Source organism: Neofelis nebulosa, chromosome 6, assembly GCF_028018385.1.
Source record: "Neofelis nebulosa isolate mNeoNeb1 chromosome 6, mNeoNeb1.pri, whole genome shotgun sequence".
Taxonomy (NCBI): Eukaryota; Metazoa; Chordata; class Mammalia; order Carnivora; family Felidae; genus Neofelis; species Neofelis nebulosa.
This window is the reverse complement of record NC_080787.1, coordinates 145,144,795-145,171,364: the sequence shown is the minus strand read 5'-3', so window position 1 is coordinate 145,171,364 and position 26,570 is coordinate 145,144,795. Positions and strand designations below refer to the sequence as shown.

General features: G+C 39.8%; 1 protein-coding gene across 12 annotated transcripts in view; it reads right to left on the bottom strand.

The window, feature by feature from the left end:
• ARID1B (AT-rich interaction domain 1B) overlaps window positions 1-26,570 on the bottom strand; it is a 450,488-nt gene that overhangs the window by 83,506 nt on the left and 340,412 nt on the right. For 11 of the 12 annotated variants that reach the window (XM_058736206.1, XM_058736204.1, XM_058736199.1 and 8 more), the window contains one exon: window positions 10,718-10,807. The exons of the other annotated variant lie outside the window; for it this stretch is intronic. In XM_058736206.1, coding sequence (XP_058592189.1) covers window positions 10,718-10,807 — 90 coding nt within the window. The remainder of the gene's footprint in view (window positions 1-10,717; window positions 10,808-26,570) is intronic. 12 annotated transcript variants of the gene reach the window in all.

The window sequence follows — 26,570 nt, the reverse complement described above, 5'->3', positions numbered from 1 at the left end:
AGATGGGTGAAAAGATACAGAGAAATGGACTGAAATATCAAGATTCCTGTCAAGTGCCTGAATTGATTCTCAAGGTAAAGGGCCAGGATCTTGACTTGTTTACCACTGGATTATAAGCACCTATGACCAATGACTAACTTGATAAACATCTGTGCAAACCATTAGGTTTTGGGGGGGGGGGGGGCGGGTGGTTAAAGAAGATGACAATTCTCTTGCTACTTACAAGGAAGAGCACCCAAGACTTCTGGCCAGAGGGAGTATGACTTGCTCTTCTGGTGGGAGCCTATCAAAGAGCCCTGAAGCTCGTGTGAGAAAAGCCTGATCTTAGCCGGACTCGTTCCCACCACCTAGTAAGATGGAGTGTTTATTCCAAAGGCACATTTGCATTAATTTAGGTATCTAATTACAATTTGGTAATTTTTTGAATGTCATATTCTATGTATCCAATAGCTACAGATGGGAATGGAGGTAGGGTTGCCAGAATCTTACCTGGAGTCACTTAGTCTGCATGTTAAGGATTGTTTTCTTTAGGGCCATTCTTCTATATTTATATTAATATCAATGGAAAATTCCAAGACAAACAACCTATTCTTGTTACATGGCAACGTAAGTAATGTTAAGTCTAGGGGAAAATGCTGCTGGTCTCTATATTATAGAGACCAATATTAGAGACGAAGCCAGAGAGTTCTTTTTCCCTTCTCCATTAAAAAAAAAAAAATCCCCTCAACGCTACCTTAGAAAATGGGTCTAATAGAGAATTAGCATTTCTAAAATGTTTCTTTGTATTATTATTAGGTTAAGTGAGTTTTCAGGACCTTTCGAATTTTTTCTTCAGCATTGTACTATCTGTGGTTTATTAAGTGGATATTTTTCTTGGTTTTACAGACAGCATGTTATAGAATTGTCTAATTTGTAAAAAAGAAATTGTCTTACAGGAAAGATCCAGCGTTACTATCTAAACCTTTGTGTATCAAAAAAATGAAAAGAAACTGATCCACACCACCATTCTAAACAAGTCACATTTTCCATATTGGACATGAGATGAACACAGAATATTGTTTATGTGGTAGGAGTAAGGAAAAACTCTTGGTTGGGCAAGACGGAGATAAAGCTTATCTTTAGAAGGACTTCAAAAGTTCTCAAAAGTAGGATGGGATTCTATTTCATTTAAAAGATAAACTGGCCACAAGGCACGTGTGGGGAAGATGATACAGAGGGAACTGGAGCAGAGAGCGCCGCGAATCCAGACAGGCCACGGTGGGTCGTCACCACGCTGAAACAGTCACCGATGAGCTCAAGTCCCTTCTGACGAAAACGCACGCCTAAGCTGAAGGGTGTACAAAATTGATTCAGAAACAAAGCCAAAGAAATAGTCAAGCAAAAATGGGAAATTTCAGGATATTAAATTGGGAGGCACTTTAGCACGGATCTCAGCCTCCAAGAGTCCGTCCTTTTCCTCCTCACGCAGCCCGACAAATTCTGCAACACTGAGTGTCAGAGACTTTAAATCCTGTCGGGAAACTGAGTCAGACACAAAGCTCAAACCATGGGTCATCCGAGCCACGAAAGAGGAAAACGGCGAAGGCAGAGCGAGCGTGTCCAGGCTAATGCGGGACAGCAAGGGAGCACGGAACCAATTACACGACAACGCGACTTCTTCCTCAGAGGTGCCTCTTTCGCTGGCAGAAAGCTCTGGCACCGTCAGGACACCAGCGGGACACTGAGGTTCCATGAGCCACCAAAAAGCGAGGCACGTTTTTCCTCTGGCACACGGACAATTTGTTTTCATGTTGGCATCTGTTAAAAATTCACAGAACTGCCTTGTTTCCTCAAGCCAGTTCGATAAAAGATGTTTCCCCACATGTGTGAAATGACGGTCACACGCTGCACCACCACCTCAGCGGAGAGTCTCCCGCCTATAAAGGCAGACAGGGCGCTGTCTCATCGCAAACAGGTGTCGGATTCCCATTTGGAGAGAAAAATAGATTTTAAAGAATATTCTTGTTACATTTTAACATCTCCAGTGTTCATTCGCCTGCCCGCTCCTGGGCACGACGTGAACTGCTCTGAGGAAGACAGAAACTAATGACCCGTTCGAGGCGGGAACCCAGGCCCCCCGGTGCTGTCCCCGCTGTGCTCTCAGGTTAACCGGCAGGGTTGGTCCCTCTGCCTTCCCTGCACCCTGGCGCCCTGTATTCAGAAGCACAGACACGAGCATCTAAGTTCTCCCGGTCTGCCCCCACAGAACCCTCTCGCCTACTGACATCATCTATCACCAGGCAAATGAGAGTCCGGGGAAGCATCAGACTGATTACCCAGATGGTAGGTGGGGGCAAAATATCTGGCCTTTCCTTACACAAATCCTCCCAGTGTTAGCTGCAAAAGTCCGCTTCGGTGCTGAGAGCAGAGACAATTTTATGTGTGTTACTATGCGCTGGAAGGAGCAGAGGAGCCACTTTTTAAGGCTTTCAACTTCAGGCCAGGTCTCCCCTGAGTCATTTGTGCCTGATGCTTATGCTTATTAGTAGTATTTGCACAGGGCTTCGCAATTTATAACCTTCAGGTACAAGGCTGCGTCTGATCCACGCGACAAACCCACAGGACACTCTGATCCTCGCTTCACATAGGAGGAAGCAGAGATTTAATTAATTGTCGCAGGTCACAAAAGTAGTTAGTGGTAAACCCAGCACCCAAACTCCGGTTTTTCGGTTCCAAACTCCCTGAAGATTAAACTGAGGAAAAGCACATACTACGTAAGCAGTGGAGTGAGGAGACTGAACAAGGCCACGCGGTCTGCACAGGCACAGAGCTCTGGCTGGGGAGATCCCACTGATGACCTGGCGGTGGGTCCCGAGCACGGCCAGGCTGCACTAGGAGGGTGCCTGGCTGTGGGGACGCTGCTGTACAGGTGATGCTTCATTCGTTTGTTCACGTGGCAAATCTGGCCTCAAAGACCTACCAGCTGCCAGGCTATGGAGGACCTGATAGGTCAGTAAAGACGGACAAGGGGGCCTCATGTTGGGGTGGGGTTGGGGTTCAGATGCGGGTGGCAAAAGCGACAATGAGAAGAGATTATGTCAAGATCCTGAATGAGGTTCAGCTGGCTGGGGATGAGAGGCAGCGGGGTGATGAGGGGTGAGGCCAGAAAGGGAGGCTGGTGCGGGGTAAGTGGCCCCGTAACCACGCACCTCAGCACAGCCTCCCTCCGAGGCAAAGCGGGGATCTCGGGCTCTTATGAAGGGCAGGATTAATCTAACCTGGAAAGACCCCTGGAAAGACCATTCTGGATTCAGCACGGAAAGGGGACTGGGAACACAGCTGAGACAGGAAAGACATCTGCGAGGCTGGTGAAGGTGAAGTTAAAAGTTCCTGGGTAGCCAGGACCCCATTAACGACAGTGGATACCAAGAAAAGGGGATGCGTGGCTAACACCGCAGGGGTAGAGTTCACGGAACATGATGACTGGCATAGGCCAGATGGGAGAGAAAAAGCCATCAAGGATGCCTTCCAGCTTTCTGGTTTGGGAAACTAGGCAGACAGGGGTCTTTCCCCCAGGTATGGACCCCTAAGGCACAGGAGAAATCACGTTACTATAAATAAGTGCATGCAATACACAATGTTGAATTTACCTAAGATCCAGGTATTCTCAGATACTTCCCGTGAAGAATAATGAGCCAATTACAAATGAGGTTGACTATTAAAAGCAAGCTTCACTTGGCAATTCAAAAAAAATTACTGCATAAACCAAAAGTGACAAAACTATGCATCTTTAAAAATATTCTAAAATTTAGACTGATTCCTCAGTCAATAATAATAGACTTTTATTATATGTGATATTTGTTTTCTCAGTTTTTTGGTGAACAGACCTCTGGAGAGCGGACTTAATAGCAATGTAACAATAACCCTAATACAAGTCCTATGTTGTTATTTCCTGCACTAGACTAAGCTTTGGTTTGGACCACAATTCAGCCCAGAGGCAGAGCTCTGAGGCTGAGGAAATTATAAACAGCTTCCTAGATATTCTCTCTTGTATCTGACTTCCCATTTGACTTTATTTTCGTCTGTCACGGATTATTAAAAAAAGGGTCCTCAATTAAGAGCGGAGTCTGAATTCACTGCATCTGGTGGTGGGGGCAGGTTATCACTAATGCTTTAACACGTTGAGCTGCTATACTTACACAGCAATACATCTGGAAAGTGATCTACTTTCTTCTCTTTTTGCTAATAACCTCATGTTGAAAGCCAGCATCATTTTATGTTTAGCATGCTCACAAATGGTAGGAACACCTTTATATACAAGGGTAATTGGAAAGGTAGAGTAAGAGAACATTTTCTGACTACCAACACCACCCTATGAAACATTTCAGAATGTGCAGATTTACTGTCATATTTAGAACTGAGAATCCAATAGAAAGAGGAACAAAATAGTTTCTGTAGTCACAAAAACCAGAAAAAAAAAAATCTCCAATCCTATTTCCAACTTCTTAACAGGTATCTTGGTGGTCTCCATTTTTGAGCTAACTTGTTAACCTGTTCCTGACAGTTAAGAAGGTGGATCAATTAAGATATTCAAAACCATTAAAAAATTTGAAAACTAACTGCCATATAAATATCACCATGAAATCAGCTAGTAGCATTAAAAACTTCTCAAAATTTTTACTTATTTCCATCTAAATACTCCTAAGGTACAAAGAGCCTGGTTGGGGTAGGGTGGGGGTGGCTTCTGGGCAACTCATTTCACACCAGACTCCAGGTGTGAGGATTTCAGCTTGGCCTGAAGTCCTGTCTGGACTGTTATAGAAATACGCCCAGGAAGGATGGGGGAGCAGAAGTGGTAGCTTTAATCTGGTGCAAGATCTAAACGCCCACTATGTTTCAAGACCGAGAAACAGCCTACGCCGTAGCAGATGACCTTTAATGGTAAAATTGAGAGAAGACTTATTAATATGGTAAGCTTTCTTAATTTAAGAACATGTTATATTTTGTTCTTTGGTTGTTCTGTGCTCTGAAACAATTTGAAACTTTGGAATTGGTGTGACGGCTGAATTATTTTCTGCTGTCCGGCTCGATCTTTGTTAAACATCTATTATACATGAAGCTCTGTCACAGACATAGGGAATCAGAGTGTGAACAAGATTCAGTCCTGGCCCCTCAAGAGCTCAGTTTAATTTATAGTAAGACACTCGATTCATTTTAAGAGATCTCTTTTTTTGCCCTTGGCATTTAAAAGTAAAAGAAAGATTTGCCCTAAGCAAATAGAATGTGCCTAGAAATTCGATGAGGGATTCTATTAGGACTTTAAAAAGAAGCTAAAATACATCATGAAAGAGTGAGAATAAAATTATACAAGGCAATTAACATTTGGGATTAATAACAGAAGAAAAAATATGAGACTAATGAAGACATATTCTATTCAATCTAGAGAAAATAGGTTAAGTTTGAAACTTCATACTTCGGAAGTACACAAATTCTGATTCACCTTTTCAGGGTAGGCGCACAAGAACGTCTAAATGTCCAATCTCGCCTGTTTGCTACACGCTTTCTCTAGATAATGGCACTGTTTATATTTATGCTTCTATTTATAAGAATGGAGCTAATGGCAAATATCACTGTGAATATCAGACTCCAAAGGCGGGGAGTTTTGTGAATCTTGTGATTCCAAAAGCGGGGCCAAAACGGCAAAGTTTTGCTATTTTCTCCTCGTCCTGCAACTGTGGGGTGAACCCGCATCTGGCCTAGCTGCTCGCATCTGCTGTTGCTGGTAAGAGTAAGAGCCAATTCTCCATCGCGTACAGTCAGCTGGTACACTCGGACGACAACTCTGCTTAATCAGTGGAGAGAGAGAGAGAGAGAGAGGGAGAGAGAAAAGGTTGTCGTGTGGGTGGACAAGAAAGAAGGCGGGGTGCGGGGGCGCTGCTATTCGATAATTCTGGAAGATTTCACCCAGGATACCTTCCATGCAGATCTGACGGTCACAGGACAGTGCCAAAGAACCGCCTCCGGTGACAGAATACATTTGCTAGCACATCACAGTCCTGCCGAAGCATCAACTCTGCTAGTAATTCGCGTCCAAAAGGGAAAGTATGTAGTGGTTCTGCTTTCAGCACATCGCAAGGACTAATTAAATCCTCATTACTACCTTCTAATTATTCAAATACTATGGGATTACACTGAAGAAGTCCCTGCTGGCGCGCCAGATGAAAAGGGTTAAATAATGTACGTTGATTCGGAGAACCCGGATCTAGTGGAGACCTTCAGAAAACCACCAGCATTAACATGAATATTTAATTAGACACCACTGTGAAAATTAAAAGGGAATTCAATTAAAAGGTTTTCAAAAAATTAATTCTGACCTCTCTACATCTGTCCAAATAAATAAGCCTTCTTGAAACGTTTTCACCTAATTGCTAATCCAATAACTAGAAGGGCATTTGCTAGTTTCATTAAGCTTAACATTTTACGGGGGTTAAAAATGCAATCATTTTAATGTTAATAATAATTATACTTATTTATCTACTCAGATGACTGAGTAGATATTCCCTCCAAGCCCTCTTGGAAAACAGGGCAACATATGAAGATTTCCTGTTGCTCTTTTCAAATTTTAAGATCTACAAGTTAAAGATTATACAATGAGGATGAAACTAATCTAAACTTGTCAGCTACAATTTTCTCGTAACATTTATTTTAGTATTTTAGTGTTAACTGAACTCTTCCTCCAATGCCTTAGGTACTATAATTTATACTGCTTGATTTTTTTTTTTTGGGGGGGGGGTGAAGTGCTTTAATAGCAATTCTGTATGTTGTTAAAGGAGAACTACAGAGAGAAGATTTGATTTAAGATAAAAACCAGCGGCAAACGTGTTACGGAATACTAAACTGAAGTTTTGACCTTTCTTCTTTTAAACTGTCAACAATGAAGAAGTTAAGACCAAAGAATTGGAACTAATTTTCTTTATTCGGTTAGTGGGAAGTTCTAGCACCACACAGAGTGCAAACAGGAGAGTGCTGAGCCAAGTGCTGTAGAAGAGAGCAGCTAAGAATGTGCAGGAGACAGTACCGCAGGAGAGTAAAGAGGCCAATAAATATGTAAAACGTCTCCCTTCTTTTTGTACCTGACAATGGCCATGTCCGTGTTTTCTTGGTGTTTTCTATACACCTTTTACAGATAGAAAATATAAAACTGTGGAAACCCAGGCATGTTTGCCTACATATAATGTGGGGAAATGGATTTGTGACTGTTGTCCTTAGACAAACTTAACACCAGCAGCCCCAGGTCAGAGGGCACGGAACTGGAGGTGGGGGTAGGGCACTATAGGGCCATGGGACCACCGTGCTGGGCCTCCAGGCAGCATACCGACTCTGAACCCAACTTTGGGAAGAGGACATCGAATTGCGGACGCCAGTGTTATTCAGATCCCAGGACAGCCTCAGGTTGTCAGCAAAATTTTCCTCAACAAGAGTGTATATATATTGATAAATGTTCTTCCTGAACAGGAATCGAAGGACCGAGGAGGAAGGAATGAGGGCCGGGCAAGGGTTCAGCTTCCCAAGCCTGGAGGGAGGCAGGCTCCAGGGTAGAATATCAGTACTGCTGTCCTTCATGATGAGGACTCTGGGGAATACCCAGAAAACCACACCTCCAAACAGAAGCAGGCTGCAGTTTCTGTTTTGTGCAATTGTCTCCAGGCAAGTATGTTTCTAGATTCTTTGCCATGAAAGAAAATCTATCTCCTGTGGGTAAATTAAAGAAGGTGTGTGTAACTGGAATCTTACTCTCTTATCTTAACTTATTCAAACAAAGTAAAAGTGTAATAGGAATTGCTCAACTTGGCTATTTTAGTACTCAGCAGTATAGACACTATGTTCTTGTCTCTATCAAGGTCCACGGGTTCTCAGAGAGGACACATTTTTTTAATAGGACGCTAACTCACCAAAATACTTTTCTCCTCTCTGCTTCTTTCATCACTTCCCTAAATGGGGGTAGGGGAGGATATATCAATTGTAAAAGTATAAATGAAGTTAAATTACTTTTCAGTACATGGGAATCAACACTGGCTAATTTTCTAGCAAGTGTTTTCTCAGATCTACTTTGCACTGCATATACTGTTGGTACACGCCCCCAAAGATGATAAAACTGACAAGGAAAATATTATTATATCAAAGCATTACAATGACTGTCATTTGCCATTAAAACACCTGACCAAATGTCATTAAAAGCTAACATTTCTTCCTAGATTTTAACAAATAACAGAGGCTTAAAAAAACAATCCTTGCTATCCAGTTTTGGAGGAAACTGAACTCATGCATGGCAAAAGATCATTTATCAGCCATTTGGAAATATAAGGGTTTCCTGGTTAGGGGGCTGTCCAACCAACAGAAGGCACACCAGGGACACACAGAACATCTTTCAGAGAAAGTTTGGGGAACATGTTCATAACAATATACAAACTATAAAATTTATATTTGCTATTTGAAGGAAATGGTCATTATAACAACCCAGATTGTTATGTATCCATTATCAGTTACCAAAACCACACTGCATATAATGAAGATAATCAGGAAGGAAAAAATAACAAACATACCTAAAATAGTGGTTTTTATATAGTGACACCAGAAGAAAACTCTAGATTTTGCTTGCCAACATATTTAAGTTAAAAGTTTAATTTAGCTGCATTTCCTCATTCTATCGTTGTTCACATTTGCTTCTCTACATTTTCAAATGTCTTAAACACATATCAGTTGGAAGAGGGTGGGGAACATATTGGTGGAGGATCTAGGAGGGTTTCTCTTTTAGTTCTTAGCAATAAAGGTTGGGATTGTAGGGCTTCCAAATTACCTTCTAATGCTTGCTGAAGCAGCAGAATTCTCCCAGTGGGAATGATGTTACAGGGTTATGTGAGGATTAAATGAAATAACAGATACCTTCATCTGGGCTCTGGGTCTGGCCTGAGCAGGTTTTCAGTGCAGGGTAATTTCTTTCATCCTTTTTTCCCCTCCATTTCCCTGACTCGGCAATGCAACACAGATGTAACCCAAGGCCAAGTAAAGGAGTTTGGAGAGAATTCCCCCTTGCATGGTGCTAGTATGCTGTCCATGAACTTTGAACGGTCTTCCAGATGACCAGAGACACGAGGCGTTAATGCAGAAAAAGGATGTGAGGTATAGGACTGGTTTGTAGGAAGTTACAATGGAAAGTTTAGAGAAACAAATGCACACACCACTTCACTGTTAAAACATATCATAATACCATTACAAGGCAGTGGTTCTCAAAGTACGGTCTTCAGATCGGCAACGCTGGCAACAGCTGGGCATTTGCCCAAAAGGCAGATCTGAGGTGGCCCCCCTCAAGCCTACGAAATCGGCAATCTGGGGGTGTGGCCGGGTTATCTGTTTTAAGCAGTTCCCCAGGTAATTTTCATACACCCTAAAGTTTGAAAACCATTAACTATTCCATTATTAAGGTAGACTATAGTGTCTTCATAAGGGAATTAAAGTATTAGTTATACATTAAATTATAATAAAAAAGTTAAATATGTCGAGACATTAGAAAATAAAAATTTCACTTTATTCCTACTAAATATTCATTTCAACACAAACGATGTGTAGCTAAGGCTAATCCATCTTTTCATGGGCATTACTTTCTAAATAATGGGGTGCTAAGTTATTAAACATGTAAAGTAACTAAAACCTTATAATTCCAATTAGAAGCAAATCATCATCTGTACAGCTCACATAGAAATAATTATAGACACGTGGGGTCAGGAACCTTTAAATAGCCGCCACCAAGCTCGCAACTTCTGTCTTCCGGGTGAGCGTGAGGGAGACGGGGAGGGAATGAAAGTGGGTCAGATGGGCAAGCCTGGACTCACAGGCAGTGGAAGGGACCTGGCAGGGCGCCGGAAGGTGCTATGGGCTTGCAGACTCTAGTCTACACTAATCTGGATTAAGATCACCACCACCAAAAGTAGCTTTACTACAGAAGGAGGGAAAGCAGACGAAGATACGCACACGAAGACCAAAGGCTTCAACCCAGTCAATGGTAGATGGGGTCAGCATGCAGAAGTGAGCGAAAGGTCAAAGAGTTTGCGGATGGGGGACAACCTGAAAAGTTCAGGGCTTTGGGAAAAGCCCGTGGTCTTTTTTCTGGTTCCGGCACTAATGAGCCTCTGAGAATGAGGAATTCCTACGGAACCTCTCGGGTCCTCAGTTTCTTTGTTTGGAAATTGAGGTCACCGGACTCTACAGTCTCTCAGGTTGGCTCTAGTGCTAAGATCCTACAATTTTATACTATAAGGTCTTACCAGGTGTATACATTTTTACTGTTGAAGTATCAGGGGACAAATACTGATCAAAACAGCTAAACGTACACACACTCTAACATTATACTTCATCAGGACTGATATCCAAATTGTATCACTAACAGTCCCCTTTACACAGCTAGATCAACTGTCAGGCGAGAGTCACGTATAAACTATGCTTCACGATGCTGTGTGGACATATATAGCCTTTGGGTCTTGAACTGTGCTGGGTAAAACTTCACCTAATCTGCAAGAAAGCATCCTTCTTTGTTGTTACATGTGTGTTATTTCGTTCATCAGAGGAGGAAACATAACATCCTTTAAAAATCACTCATAAGGAAACGCACAGATGACCAAATTCATATAAGCCTCATATACTCCAAACACAAAGATACGTAAGACATGAACTGAAGACTAACCTCTTTCCTGTGGCATTGGTGACTGGCTCAAGGCAGGATGGGAACTGGATTCTGACTGGCTCCCAGGTGGCTGAGGAGGCATCTGACTGCCTGCAAAACACAGGAAGGGGAGTGGGGACGGGGAGCCCTCTACATTAATGCTGCAATTGCGCAAAACCAAGACAAGTACATTTATTTCATCTTAATGATCACAAAAGGTGTGGCCCCGCAGAGAAAAAGACACGGCTCAAAAAAGTGTGCTATTTTGCCCCTTTCTGGTAAAACGGAGAAGAAACATGGATAATCATATTTACCAAACGATCTGTTGAGAAGTTTAATTTCCTACTGAATGAGTTCCCAACCTCACAAATACATTAGTAGCCAAAATCTGACATATACCTACTAAACGCATTTCATGAAATTCAAGACTCATGAACTAAACTCAGCCTCTTGAGTTTAAACTAATCTGTAAGTGGTGAGGCATGCATAGTGGCCAAGAATTTTTTGTTGGTAATATTTATTCGAAGTAAAACTACCAACCAATTACTTAAAATATCTTTGTAATTAATCAGAGATTTAACATAAACATAGGAGACGTCCATTCAAAAACATAAAACATACTACTATAGAATGTAGTATACATTAGCACTAAAGAAGAAAATATTATTCTGCACCTCTTTTGATCTTTATTGCTAATAAAGCAACAGCATCTAGTTAACATCTATTTGGCTTCCATTTATTTAATGGGTGCTCAGTTTGTCTTTTCAAACTATAATGGAAGCTCCTTGAGACAGGAATCATGCCTTTTACTCCCTTAATCCCTGCATTACCATAGCAAATATTAATAAATCTTTGTTATTTAATGGTCTTTAATCTGAGAATACGCACTAAAGGGAAAAAAACTTACTATTTTTATCAATTAAAGAGAGGCGATGAATCATGTGAGGCGCAAGGAGACAGGATTTTGAAATTTAAGAATCATCAGAGGTACCTGAGATCTCAACTCACTTTCTGGTTCAGAGGTTTAGAAACACTTCAACTAAAAATGTTAGCGAATAAAGAAGGCAGTTGCCTTTAACACACTCTTCCAGGTGCTAGCTCTCATGGCATGAAGACCCTGCTATTTTCTCTTCTCACTTCTCCCTTTGCTAGAATAAACTGAAAGACTGAAATATACAGGTATACATACCTACACAATACATACATGTAGGCATACACAGATTTCCCCCACATAACCCTCAGGTACTAGAGTCTATGATTATGCTAGGTCAAGCTAACTGCTTTGACATCACGGGACCTACTTTTCTACAGTTTTGTGTATTGCTAAGAGAATCACAACGGAATAGAGAAGGAAATTAACGTATTGAAGATTACCACCAATTCACCCGGTGAAGGTCATGCCGCAGAGTCTGGTGTTGGACGCTGAACATCCGCCCTCTCGTATTTCTAACCAATGGCATCTCTGTTAGGCCAGGCAGCCTGACTGCAGACCAGAAAGAGCATGATCCCCAGGGTCTCTCCGGACTGTCACTCATTACTAATTCTAATAATGGTTGTATCTGTGACAGCCAGAGAGGCAGGAAGGTGATTTTCCATTTAGATAATACGTACATATAGTCGTTAAAATATAACTACAAGAAAAATCCTGACATTGTTTTCGGGAGTTTAGGCTTCTCACTTTTTAGAAAAGAATGTAAAACCTATGAATGTATATCTGAGTGCTCCTGGGTTCAAATGCCATTCTCATTCTCAGATGAAATGAAAACCAAGACCCGAATTCACGGACGTTGAGAAACCTTGCGCTGTGAAACCCCTAGGAGTAAGCTCTTAGGTTACAGCCACACCTAGTGCATAAAAATCCTACACACACACAGTACAGCATCTATTCAGTTAGTGCCAAATACTTAAACGTAAAGTAGAAAAGACAACATTCTGGATGAAAACAATTTCAAGGGTAAACGCTGGTCATCAACTCCACTGCAGACACACAAAAGTTGCCGTGTCCACTCAGGGTCATGTGTTTCCTATGAAACACCCTCAGGCCCCCAATGTGCAGCCCATTTAGAAATTGAAAGCATGCTGCAGCCAAATCCTGACTTTTTAAAATGTCACTGGGGAATCAGCTGCACTAAGACAGTAAGTGCTTACATTACAATGATTGTTTCTGTAGGACAGACCGAATTCATGGACTCATGACAGCAAAACAGTAATTCTACGTTAATACAGGCCACCGCTACTGACACTATGCACGCCCAAGGCACTGCTCTCATGTGCGATATTTCAAGTAAGAATAAAAGAGGCTTTATAAGAAACCCATCTCATGAATTCAAAAAATACTTTCAAGCAGCGCTACCGCCGGTCTGGTGCAATTCTAAGACAGATAACTCTTCACGGCAATGAGAAAATTTATTATTAAATCCATTCTTTAAAGAAATAAACAAGAGCCTTTTCATGGTAAAGACAGATTTGAGCCAACGGCTTTAAATTCTCCACGTGCTTCTGTCCCCTTATCTTTCCACCAACAGTTTCATAGCTACTAGGGAAGAACTTCATCCTTCATGCACAGGTAGAAGCATAGTCATGGCAGATGATGAATCAGAAAGTACGCTTGAAAATATGCTTGAGAAATACAATGTCCATGGTTCATATGAAGAAGACAATTCAGAGCCCTTTGAACCAGATGAATTATGTAAACACCCTCAAAACTGTAGATTTTTATAGCACATATGGCTCTCGTAAGTAAAACCTTTCAAACAAAATTTGGTAATTATTTTAAGAGAATATTGCCATGCAGAGTGAACCAACTTTATGAGTAGGCTTTAACATTGAAACGGAGTTTCTAAAGAAAGCCCTGCTTTCCTCTTGTCTATGTCTATAATGGTACAAGCACAGTGGAGAAAACATTACAACTGGAAAAAACTATGCTGAGTTAGGATAAATCCCACCACTTTATAGCTATGTGTTTATTCTCCAGTGACCATGTGTACAATATTGTGCAAAATCTTGGTGCAACAAAACAAAAATGAAGCATCAATAAAGTCACCTGAATTTCTATTGTTGCTAACTTAAAACTCCCAGAAGTCTATATTGTGATTTTTATTAACAAACTTTTTTTTCTTTTTTTTTTTTTTTTTTTAAAACATTTAACGTTTATTTATTTTTGAGACAAAGAGAGACAGAGCATGAACAGGGGAGGGGCAGAGAGAGAGAGGGAGACACAGAATCTGAAACAGGCTCCAGGCTCCGAGCTGTCAGCACAGAGCCTGACGCGGGGCTCGAACTCACGGACCGCGAGATCATGACCTGAGCTGAAGTCGGACGCTTAACCGACCAAGCCACCCAGGCGCCCCAACAAACATTTCATTAATTTTACGCTTAAAGAAAAGTTACAAGATGAGTACACTGAGCTCCTATATATCCCCTAGCCCACCTCCTCTAGTATTCACATCTTAAATAACCATAATAGAATTATCCATAACCATAGATGGTTATAACCAAGAAATAACCATAATAGAATTACCAAGAGGTACCTAACACGGTACCACTCTATTAACTAAAGATCTTATTTGAATTTCACCATTGTTTTTCTTTCTTCCATTCTAGGATCTCACAGTGCATTTAGTTGTGATTTCTCCTCAGTCTCCTTCAGCCTATAAAAGAACTTCAATTTTCTTTCCTTATGTTTTATGACCTTGATGCCTTTGGAAAGTGCTGTTCATGACACCGATGTTTCATTTCTGGTGCTGTTTACCCTGATTACTTGGTAAAGTTGGATGTCTACCAAATTCCTCCAATATAAAGTTATTATTTTGCCCTCTGTAGTTATGAGTATCGCAGGGAAGCCATTCGAGACTATGCAGATCCTGTGTCTTCTCAAACTTGCATGCACTGACTTAGCATCCATTACAGAATCCTGGCTGTAACATTTATCACAGTAGTGTTTGTAATGATGGTTCTTTATTTCCCTCTTTTCTTCTACATGTATTCATGGAGATCTATTATGAAGAACTATCTCCTCTTCCCCATTTGTTTATATATTTCTACGACTACTTATTTCTATCTATATAAACTCATTGTGGACGACACACCACAGCTTCTAGTGAGTCACATGCTTGCATAACCCCCACCTCCTGATTGAGGGCAGAACCTGTGACTTGGCCTCTAATCAAAGAACACAACAAAAGTGATGAAACATCACTCCTAAAATTACATTACACGGCAAAGTTAAAGGCGTTTTGCAGATATCATTAAAGTCCCTAATAGGCTGGCTTTGAGATAATCAGAAGGAAGATGATGCTGTGTAGAAATGACTTTAAAAGAGGACCTAGGCTTCTCTGTGCAGAGATGCTTCCAATGGCCTTGAAGAAGAAAGCTTCCGTGATGTGAACTGAGCCACATGACAAGGACAGGCAGCCTCCAGAACTTGAGAGCCTCACTTTTATAACCAGGGGAAATTAATTTCTCCAACATCTGAATGAGTTTGGAAGCAGATTCTTCCTCATTGAGGCTCCAGGTGAGAAGATGGATCATCAAACACTTTGCAGCCTTGTGAGAACCTGAGCAGAGGATGTGACTAGCCTGTGCCTGGATGCCTGGCCATGGAAACTGTGACATGTGTGTTGTTTTAAGCTGCTAAGTGTGTGATGATTTGTTGAAACAACAGAAAACTAATACATTCATAGATACTTACTTTATTCCATGGATTAAAATCCAACATTGACATTATTTCACTCAAATTGTTCCAGATTTGGCCATCAGAAGCTCCTTCAAATTCTTAGTGTTTGGAATCATAAAACACTGTGGCTCATTTTGCATTTTTCCTGACCCAGCCCTGTAATCAACTGCTTCTCCTCGGAGCGCTGCTAATTTTTATTGGAAGATAATGTTCACAGACTAAGATCTGGGTACTAGGTCTGCTCATTATTTCTGGGGTGTTACTGCTTCCAGGCTGTCTCAGTGAACTGAAGTAGGTATTGTATGTATGTACACTAATCCATTCGCATATGGTATACGCAAGTCTATATTTTGGTATTTGTGTGTGTAACCATGAGTATGCAAATACCTCCAATTCCAATCCAGAATTGGGCGGGTATATCTTAGCCTTCCATCTTTCCTTATTATAACTTCTTTCTACAGCAGCAAGAAACCCAGTCCTTATTATCTAAATCAATTTACTGATTTGTTCAACTCTATCATATACACAAAGTAATTTCAGAATTACTAATCTACACCACTGTGAGAAACACAGAGCCACTTGTTAGGACTTGTATTCCATTTTGCATCCCCTTCACACCTTGATTGGCTTTAATTGTTTTGGTATTTGGGGGGTATGTGAAATACTTCAATGGTTCTGTAAGTCACAGTTATACAAAAAGATACTTGAAGAAGTCAGTCCCTCCAACTCTGCTACCCTATTCCCATTTCTCTTTCTTTCCACTTCTTTCCCAGCTGCCCCTATAATAAATCTCTTTAGGTTTTGGTTTATCTTTGCTATATGTATTTTGCATAAATGAAAAGGTACCTGTATATGCTCTTATTTTACTCCTTACTTGAAGGGTAGCATATCCTAGGTCTCTTTTGCAATTTGTCTTTTCACTTAACAGCAGGTCCTGAAAAGTACTTCCTGTAAGTTTATAACATCTTTCACTTGAAAAACAGGTATATGGTACTCCTTTGTCTGAATGTTCCATAGTTTATATTCAATCGTTCTCCTGTGTATGGGCATTTAGATGATTTCCAATCTCTTGCATATGTATTTTTGTATTGTTTGAGATCCATCGTTAGGGTAAATTCCTTGAAGTGGGATTGATGGGGCAAAAAAATATGCAAATTTCCCTGTATGAAGCTGTGAAACAATTTACATTCTCACCAGCAATGTTTGAAGGGGCTGCCTCTCCAAAACCTACAAGAATATGTGGTCATTTAAAATACGTTTGTCAATCTTATATGTGAGAAACAATATCTGGTATTTTTGAATTTACATGCCCGATTCGGAGTGAGTTTGACCACTTTTTTATTTTGAGGTCTAGTTTTATAGCTCTTCTGGTTGATTGCTTGTTCATGTGTTTCCCACATTTTTCAATCTGGATTTTTAGTACTTTTGTCTTGAAGCAAATTTTTTTAACATTGCTTATTTTTGAGAGAGTGAGACAGAGCGCACAAGCACAAGTGGAAGAGGGGCACAGAGAGAGGGAGAGAGAGAATCCCAAGCAGGCTCCATGCTGTCAGCGCAGAGCCCAACTTGGGGCTTGATCTCATGACTGTGAAATCATGACCTGAGCTGAGATCAAGAACCCGACACTCAACTGAATGAGCCATCCAGGTGCCTCTTGTCTTGAAATTATTAAGAATTCTTTATATATTAGGGATGTTAGCTCTTTCTCTGTGGTATAAGTTGTGAATATTTTCTCCTACTTTGTCAACCGTCTTTGGATTTTATGATATCTTTTGTAATGGAACTTTTTTTTTTTTTTAAGGAGCCAAATTCATCAATCCTTATTTTTATTGCCTCTAGATTTTGTGTCCTAGTTAGAAAGCTGTTCTCTGCACCGCGGTTAAAGAGGAATTCACCCCAGGTTTTGTTAAGTACATGTATGGTCTCATCTTAATTTACTCGAGTTTATTTTTGTGTATGATCTGAGATAAAGATCAAATTTTATCTTTTGTGTTAAGAGCTTTTAAGATCTACTCCTATAGTTCCCTAACTCCTCAAACTATTTTTCTTTTTCAATGTTTTCTACCGTATTTATTTTTCTATATGAGCTTTAGTATCAATGCGTCTATATAAAATAGCTTATTAATAGTTTTACCGGGATTACAATGATATTATAAATTAACTTAAGGAAAACGGATGACTATCGAGTTCATCCTGTTCAAGAACAGAAGGCATCTTTCATTGTTCATATCTTCTTTAGTTTCTTATAAGCAAGTAAATGTTTTGTACATTTTATGTTAAATTTATTCCTCAGCACTTAATCTTTTTTGTTGCTACGACGCATGGGATTTTCTCCAGGGGTATGTCTTTCAACTGCTTATTGCTTGTGTAGAGGAAGGCTATTGCTTTTTCTTTTTATTCATTTCATTTTTTCCATCATGATGAGGGTACTCTTTAATCTCCATCATCTATTTCCCCTGTCCCTCTATCGACCTCCCGTCTACTAACCATCAGTTTTTTCTTTATAGTTAAGAGTCTGTTTCTTGGTTTGCCTTTTTTTCCCCTTTGCTCATTTGTTTCTTCAATTCCACCTAAGTGAGATCACATGGCTCTTTCTCTGACTGACTTATTTCGTTCTGCATACACTCTCTACCTGTATCCATGTTGTGCTAAATGGCAAGATTTCATGCTATTTATGGTTAAATAAGATTTCCATCGTATGTACATACACCACGTTTATCCATTCATCTATTGACAGATACTTGGGCTGCTTCCATACTTTGCCTATTGTAAAAAAAAATGCTGCTATGAACATAGGGGTGCATATACTCCTTTGAACTAGTGTTTTTATATTTTGGGGGGAAATACCCAGTAGTGTGATTCCTTGATTTAAGGTAGTTCTATTTTTAATTTTTTGAGGAACCTTCATATTGTTTTCCACAGTGGCTACACTAGTTTGCATTCCCATCAACAGTGCCCAAGAGTTTCTGTTTCTCCAAGTCCTTGCCAACCTGTGATTTCCTGTGTTTTTAATTTTGGCCATTCTGACAACTGTGAGATGATATCTCATTGTAGTTTTGAGTTGCATTTCCCTGATGATGAATGATGTTGACCATCTTTTCATGTGTCTGTTGGCCATCTGGATATTTTTTTGGGAGAAATGTCTTTTCATGTCTTCTTCCCATTTTTAATTAGATTGGTTTTTGGGTATTGAGTTGTACCAGTTCTTTATATATCTGGATGCTAACCCTTTACTGGATATCATTTGCAAATATCTTCTCCCATTTAGTAGGTTGGCTTTTAGTTTTGTTGATTATTTCCTTTGCTGTGCAGAAAGTTTTTATTTTAATGTAGTCTCAACAGTTTATTTTTGCCTTTATTTCCCTTGTCTCAGGAGACACATCTAGAAAAATGTTGCTATGGCCAATGTCAGAGAGATTACTGTTTGTGTTCTCTTCAAGGATTAAAAAAATATATATATTTTTAATATTTTTTGAGAGAGACAGAGCATGAGCATGAGTTGGGGATGGGCAGAAAGAGAGGGGAACAGAGGATCTGAAATGGGCTCTGCGCTGACAGCAGCAAGCCCAATGTGGGGCTCAAACTCATGAGCCACGAGATCACGACCTAAGCCAAAGTCAATGCTGAACCGAATGAGCCACCCAGGCGCCCCCCTTCAAGGATTTTTATGGTTTTGGATCTTACATTTACGCCTTTAATCCATTTTGAGTTTATTTTTGTGTATGGTGTAAGAAAGTGGTCCAGTTTCGTTCTTTTGCATGGGGCTGTCCAGTTTTCCCAGCACCATTTGTTGAAAATACTTTTTTCCCATTGTATATTCATTCCTCCTTTGTCAAAGATTAATCGACCATGTAATTATGGGTTTATTTCTGGGTTTTCCATTCTTTTTTCTTTTTTCAAGATTTTATTTTTTTCTAAGTTTATTTATTTATTTTGAGAGAGGTTTGGGGTGGGGGGAGGCAGAGAGAGAGGGAGGGAGAGAATCTAAAGCAGGCTCTGCACTGTCAGCACAGAGCCCAATGCAGGGCTTGATCTCGTGAACCGTGAGATCATGACCTGAGCCAAAATCAAGAGTTGAACACTTAAGTGACTGAGCCACCAAGGTGCCCCTCTGGGTTTTCTCTTCTGTTCCATTAATCTGTGTATCTATTTTTATGCCAGTACCATACTGTCTTACTTACTACTGCTTTGTAATATAACTTGAAACTTAGAATTGTGATACTACCAGTTTTGTTTTCTTTTTCAAAATTGCTTTGGCCATTCAAGGTCTTCTGTCGTTCCATACAAATTTTAGGATTGTTTATTCTAGTTCTGTCAAAACCGCTGTTGGTATTTTGATAGGGATTACATTAACGTTTTAGATTGCTTTGGATACTATAGACATTTTAACAATACTTGTTCCTCCAACCCATGAGCATGGACTGTCTTTCCATTTCTTTGCATTGTCCTTAATTTTCTTCATCAGTGTTTTATAATTTTCAGAGTACAGGTCTTTCACGACTTTGGTTAAGTTTATTTCGAGATCTTTTATTGGTTTTGGTGTGATTGTAAATGCGATTGTTTTCTTAGTTTCACTTTCTGCTGCTTTATTATTAGTGTATAAGAATGCAACAGACTTCTGTACACAGATTTTATATTCATCTATCAGTTCTTTGGTGAAGTCTTTAGTGTCTTCTATATCTAGTATCATGTCATCTGCAAATAGTACAAGTTTTACTTCTTCTGCAGGCCTTTTATTTCTTTATGTTGTCTAATTGTGGTGGCTATGAATTCCAGTGTTATGTTGAATAAAAATGGTGAGAGTGGACATCCTTGTCTTGTTCCTGATCTTAGAGGAAAAGCTCTGTTTTTCCCCATTAAGTATGATGTTGCCTGTGGGTTTTTCATAAGGACTTTACTACTACTCGAAATCTACTTTGTTGAGAGTTTTTATCAAAATGGATGTTGTACTTTGTTACATGCTTTTACTACTTCTATTCAACCGATCATATGGTTCAACGTGATGTACCACATCGATTGTTTTGCAAGTATTAAACCCAGTTGGTTGTGGTGCGTGATTTTTTAAATGTATTGTTGGGTTGGGTTTGTTTTGCTATTATTTTGTTGAGGATTTTTGCATCTATGTTCATGAGAGACATTGGTCTGCAGTTCTCTTTTGCTGTGGTGTTCTTTACCCAGGTGTGGTATCAGGGTGATAATGGCTTCATAGAATGAATTTGGAAGTTTTCCTTCCTCTTGTATTTTTGGAGTAGCTTAAGAAGACTGGGTGTTAACTCTTCTTTAAATGTTTGGTAGAATTCAGCTGTGAAGCCATCTGGTTCTGGACTTTCATTTGTTGGGAGTTTTTTTGATTACCGATTCAGTTTCATGGCCGGTGATTGGTCTGTTCAAATTTTCTATTTCTTCCTGCTTTAGTTTTGGTAGTTTATATGTTTCTAGGGATTTATCCATTTCTTCTAAGTTGTCCAAATTGTTGGCATATAGGTTTTCATAATATTCTGTTACAATTGTTTGTATTTCTGTGGTGTTGGTTCTTATTTCTCCTCTTTCATTAGTAATTTTGTTTATTTGGGTCCTCTTTTTTTTTTTTTTTCCCCCCCAATGAGTCTTGCTACAGGTTTATAATTTTGTTGGTCTTTTCAAAGAAACAGCTCCTGGTTTCATTGTTCTGTCCTTAGTTTTATTTTTTTCCAGTTTGGGTTTTGTTCATTTTCTTTTTTTCTTTTTTTTCCTTCTGGCTCCTTAAGGTGTAAGGTTAGGTTGTTTGAGATTTTTCTTGCTTTTTGAAGTAGACCTGTGTTGCTGTAAGTTTCCCTCTTACAACCTCTTTTGCTGCATCCCAAAGATTTTCTATCATTGTGTTTTCATTTTCATTTGCTTCCATGTAATATTTTTTTATTTCTTCTCTGATTTTTTGGTTGACCCATTGTTTAATAGCATGTTATTCAAACTCCATGTATTTGTGCTCTTTTCAGATTTTTTCTTATGGTTGAATTCTAGTTTCATAGAGCTGTGGTCAGAAAACATACAGTATGACTTCGAGTTTTAAAAAAACATTTTTGACACTTGTTTTGTTGCCTAATATGTGGTTTATTCTGGAAAATGTTCTGTGTGCACTTGAAAAGAATAAACAATGTGTATTCTGCTGTTTCAGGATGGAATGTTCTGAATATGTCTATTAAATCCATCTGGTCCAGTGTGTCATTCATAACCACTATTTTCTTGTTGATTTTCTGTTTGGATGATGTATCCGTCTATGTGAGTGGGGTATTAAAGTCCCTTACTACTATTGTATTACTACTGATTATTTCTTTTATGATTGTTATTAACTGTTTTACGTATATGGGTGCTTCCATGTTGGGTGCAAAAATGTTTATAATTGTTATATGCTTTGTTGAACTGTCCCCTTTATTATTATTATATACATCCTTCTTTGTCTCTTGTTACGGTCTTTGTTTTCAAGTGTGTTTTGTCTGATATAAGCACTGCTACACTGGCTTTCTTTTGGCATTCATTTGCATGACAAATGTTTCTTAATCCCCTCACTTTTAATTTGCAGGTGCTTTCTGGTCTGAAAGGAGTCTCTTATAGGCAACATATAGATGGGTTTTGTTTTTATCCACTCTGTCACCCTTTGTCTTTTGTTTGGAGCATTTAGTCCATTATATTCAAAGTAATTTTGACAGATATACACTTATTGCCATTTTGTTACTTGTGGTTGTTTCTATAGATTTTCTCTGACCCTTTCTTCTCTTGCTCTCTTCTATGGTTTGTTGGCTTTCTAGGCTGCTATACTTGGAATTTTTTGTCTTTAGTTTTTGCATATCTATTACTGGTTTTTGATTTGTAGTTACATTAGGTTTGTATATAATAATATCTTCTGCATATAGTAATTTATATTAAATTGATGGTTACTTAAGTTTGAACTCATTCTTTACTCCCCCCCCCCCAAATTTTAGGTGTATGGTGTCATATTACCTCCTTTTCTTTCATGAATCCCTTGACTAATTTTTTTTTTTTTTTTTAATTTTTTTTTTTTTTTTCAACATTTTTAATTTATTTTTGGGACAGAGAGAGACAGAGCATGAACGGGGGAGGGGCAGAGAGAGAGGGAGACACAGAATCGGAAACAGGCTCCAGGCTCCGAGCCATCAGCCCAGAGCCTGACGCGGGGCTCGAACTCACGGACCGCGAGATCGTGACCTGGCTGAAGTCGGACGCTTAACCGACTGCGCCACCCAGGCGCCCCAGCCTTGACTAATTTTTATAGTAACACTTATTCTTACTTCCTTTGTGTTTTTCACTTTCTTATACTTATGGTCTTCCTTTCCACTCAGATAGTCCCCTTTAATATTTCTTTTAGGCCTAGTTTAGTGGTCATAAACTCCTTTAGTTTTTATTTGTCTGAGAAACTCTGTATCTCTCTTTTTCTGAATGATAGTCTTGATAGATTGAGCATTCGTGGCTGCAGATTTTTCCCTTTCAGCACTTTGAATATAGCATGCCATTCCCTTCTGGACTGCAGTGTTTCTGCTGAAAAATCTGCAGATGGGGTTTCCTTTGTATGGAACCACCTTCTTTTCTCTTGTTGCTTTTTGTTTCCTTTATTGCTGCTTTTTGCCATTTTAATTACTATGTGTCTTGGTATGGACCTCTTTGGGATGGATTTTTGGGAGGATCTCTGCCTCCTGGATCTGGATCTCTATTTCCTTACCTAGATTAGGAAAGTTTTCAGCTATTATTTCTTCAAATAAATTTTCTGCCCCCTTATCTTTTTCTTGAAATCCCTATAATGCAGATGTTATTACACTTGGAGTCATCGAGTTGCCTAAGACTATTCTCAATTTGTGTAATTTTCTTTCTTCTCCTTTACTCAGTGTACTTTCCATTACTCTGTCTTCCAGGTCGTTAATTCGTTCATCTGCTTCATCTAGCCTGCTATTTATTTCATCAAGTGTATTTTAAATTTCACTTATTGTGTTCATTTCAATGGGTTCTTTTTTATCTTTGTGTTAAGGGTCTCACTGATGCCCTCCACTTTTATGTCCAGTCCATTGAGTATCTTTATGATAGTTGCTTTAAATTCTCTAGCAGGCATATTACTTCTATCTGTTTTGCTTTAGTGTCTTGCTGTGCTTTGGTCCCATTTTTCACTTGGGAGAGTTTCTCTGTCTTTTCATTTTTTCTTACTTTCTGTGTCTGTTTCTGTATTAGGAAAGTTAGCTACTTCTCTTATTCTTCCCAATAACAGCCATATGAAGAAGAGGTCCTGTAGCACCCTGCAGTGAAGTGTCCCCTATTCCCCAGGGTCTGGCACTCCAGGGAGTGTCTCCTATGTTTGTTGTGTGTGCTCCGCTATTGAGTCTTGGTCTCTTTTTCCTTCAATCCAGTTGTCTGCAGAGGCTATCTTCGCCAATTGTGGGCAGCAAGGTGTGCAGTGGTCTGCCTGTAAAACGACACCTGCCCTTGCTGGAAGTGAGGTCCTGTAAAAGAGCACAGATCAGGAGATGTGCTGTTGGCAGAGCTTGCACTGGTCTTCTAGGGGGAGGGGCCTGCAGCTAGGGGACTCAGGGGAGCATAACTGGGAAGGGTGTATCCATGGAAGCATGGTGGGGCTTGGTGCCCGCAAATTAGGTAGAAAGTGTTAGTGTTGGGCTGGTTCCTGCAGGTGGCCACTGTTTATGCTGGGGGGGGGGGGGGCAGGGGAGTGAAATGGTGTGTGACACCGCCTTTGTTCCTGGAGCCATCTCCCTGTTATCCTTGTCACTCTGGGCCACACTCTGAGATGAGCAAATCACTCTGCCTCCTGTTTGCCCCCAGTTTCAAACTGCTGGTCTGTGCTGTACTTGCATGGGCTGTTTGTTTTGCTGTCTCTTTAAAGGTGGGGTCTCTCTTACCTCATGGCCTCAGGGCTTTCCCAGAGCTAAGCTAGCTGACTTCGAAAATTCCAGGTCTTTAAGTCCTGCTGTTTTTCAGAACTCACAAAATTTGGTCCTTCTCTTTTTCAAAGGCAAATATGATGAAGATCTGTCCTCCATGTTTGTGAGCATCCCGGTGTGAAAGTCTGTATTCTGCTCTTCTCCATGCTGCAGACTCCCTCCAAACTGAGGAAGACCGTGGTCCACTTTGCTCCCAGACAGCATCTTCACTCTTCCTACCTTCTTCGATACGGCCTCTTCCCTGCCTTTAGTTGTGGAGTCTACTCTGCCAGTCTTTGGGTTGTTTCCTGGGTCATTTATGCTGATACGGATGCTATCTAGTTGTAACGTGAGCTTAGGGTCCTCCTACTCCGCCATCTTCCCAGCTGACTTGGTTTTATAAAATTGAAGTATAGTTGACACATCAAGTAACAGGCTATTGTTTTTGTGTAGGTGAATTTTGTATCTTGCCACAAAACTGAATCCTCCCATAGTTTGAGTTCATTTATCATTGATTCTCTGAGGTCTTCCAGGTTTACTATTTTATCATCTGTAGATGGAGATAGTTTTCTTTGTTATGTAACCATTTTTATGCCTGGGGGTTCTCTTGTCTAACTGTGCTGGCCAACATCTCTGAGAACATTGCTGAGTAGTCGTGGAGACAATGCTCATCCTTGTCTTGCTTATATTTTAGTGGAAATGTCTCCAATGATTCCTCACTACCTAAGATACCGGTTTATAAACTAAAGCGTACACATTTTACCAGTTTGAGAAAGTACCTCTCAACTGCTATTTCCTTGAGTATTTTTATTATGATTGGGTATTGAATGTTATTAAAGGAGATACTTTTCTGCAAGTTTATTTACACTGTATATAATTATGAAAACCATTGTTAATATTAAACCAACCTTGAATTCCTGGAATAAATTTCACTTGGTCATGGTGCATTATTTCCTTAATGGTGCTGCTGAGTTTTGTTTGCTAATATGTTCCCTGGGATTTTTACACTAGAATAGGCTTTGAGTGAAATTTTTCTAATTAAAAAGAGCTTTTAAGAACTAGACCCAGATAACCATCAAACTAAACACTTTTAGTAACAAAACACTGGGATTTCACAGAATCGGGAGAAAAGAGGCTAATATGCATATGTCTTCCAAATCAGCACACATCCAGTAATGTATAACTTAACAGTGTTTAGACTGAAACACGAATATATCATAGCCTGGTGAAGTGCACAGAGTAAGATGGTGGGGCAGTCAGTACAAAAAGTGCTAAATTCTATGTTTCTTACAGGTGACAGAGTTCTAGCGCTCACCTAAATTCTTGTTTTACTTCTTTGTTTACTGTTTCTCTCGTCTCACTAAAATGTAAGTTCCATGGGTATAGAGAATTGCCTCTTTTGTTCCCTATGTCTGCTGAACCACACATCCAGTAAGCACTCAATAAATATTTACTGAATAAATAAAGGTGTGACAGGAGCACCTGGGTGGCTCAGGTGGCTAAGCATCTGACTCTTGGTGTTGGCTCAGGTCATGATCTCACAGTTCATGCGTTCGAGCCCCACATCAGGCTCTGTGCTGACAGTGTAGAGCCTGCTTGGGATTTCTGTCACTCCCTCTCTCTTCGCTACTCCCCCACTCTCTCTCTCTCAAAATAAAAAAAACTTAAAAAAAAAAAGAGGTGTGACAGATTACTCCAAACCCAGATTAATAGTTAATTAAACCTTTAGTTATCAATAATCATGTAGCTGTACCTTATTATTCTAGATCAGAGATAGACAAAGTTTTTCTGTAAATTGCCAGAAAGTAAATATTTCAGGCTTTGCAGGCCATATGTTCTCTGTCACAACTATTCAACTCAGCTGTTGTAGTGCAAAAGCACCAAAGACAATATATAAACAAAATAGCATAAATAAAACTTTATTTACAAAGACAGGTGGTGAGCTGGATTTGGCCCAAAGGTGGTAGTTTGCTAATTCCTAGTTTAAATGATAGTATCAGTAAAAAAGAAACATTTCAGGCATACTTGCTCAATAAGTCAATAAACATCAAACGGTATTTATTAACAATAGCAATGAATTAACAATAGCAATATAAACCTGACATACTCCCCCATATGTAACAAAGAGGACTACATAAATAAATGTCAGTAAGAGAATCTGGTTTATGTCCTTATAAAGTCAGATCTAGTGTAGGACGTACTGGCTTCCTCAGTACTTAATGCAAGCGAGGTTCTAAGATTAAAATTGCAAGTGCATTTAGCAGGTAAATTGTTAGGTAAG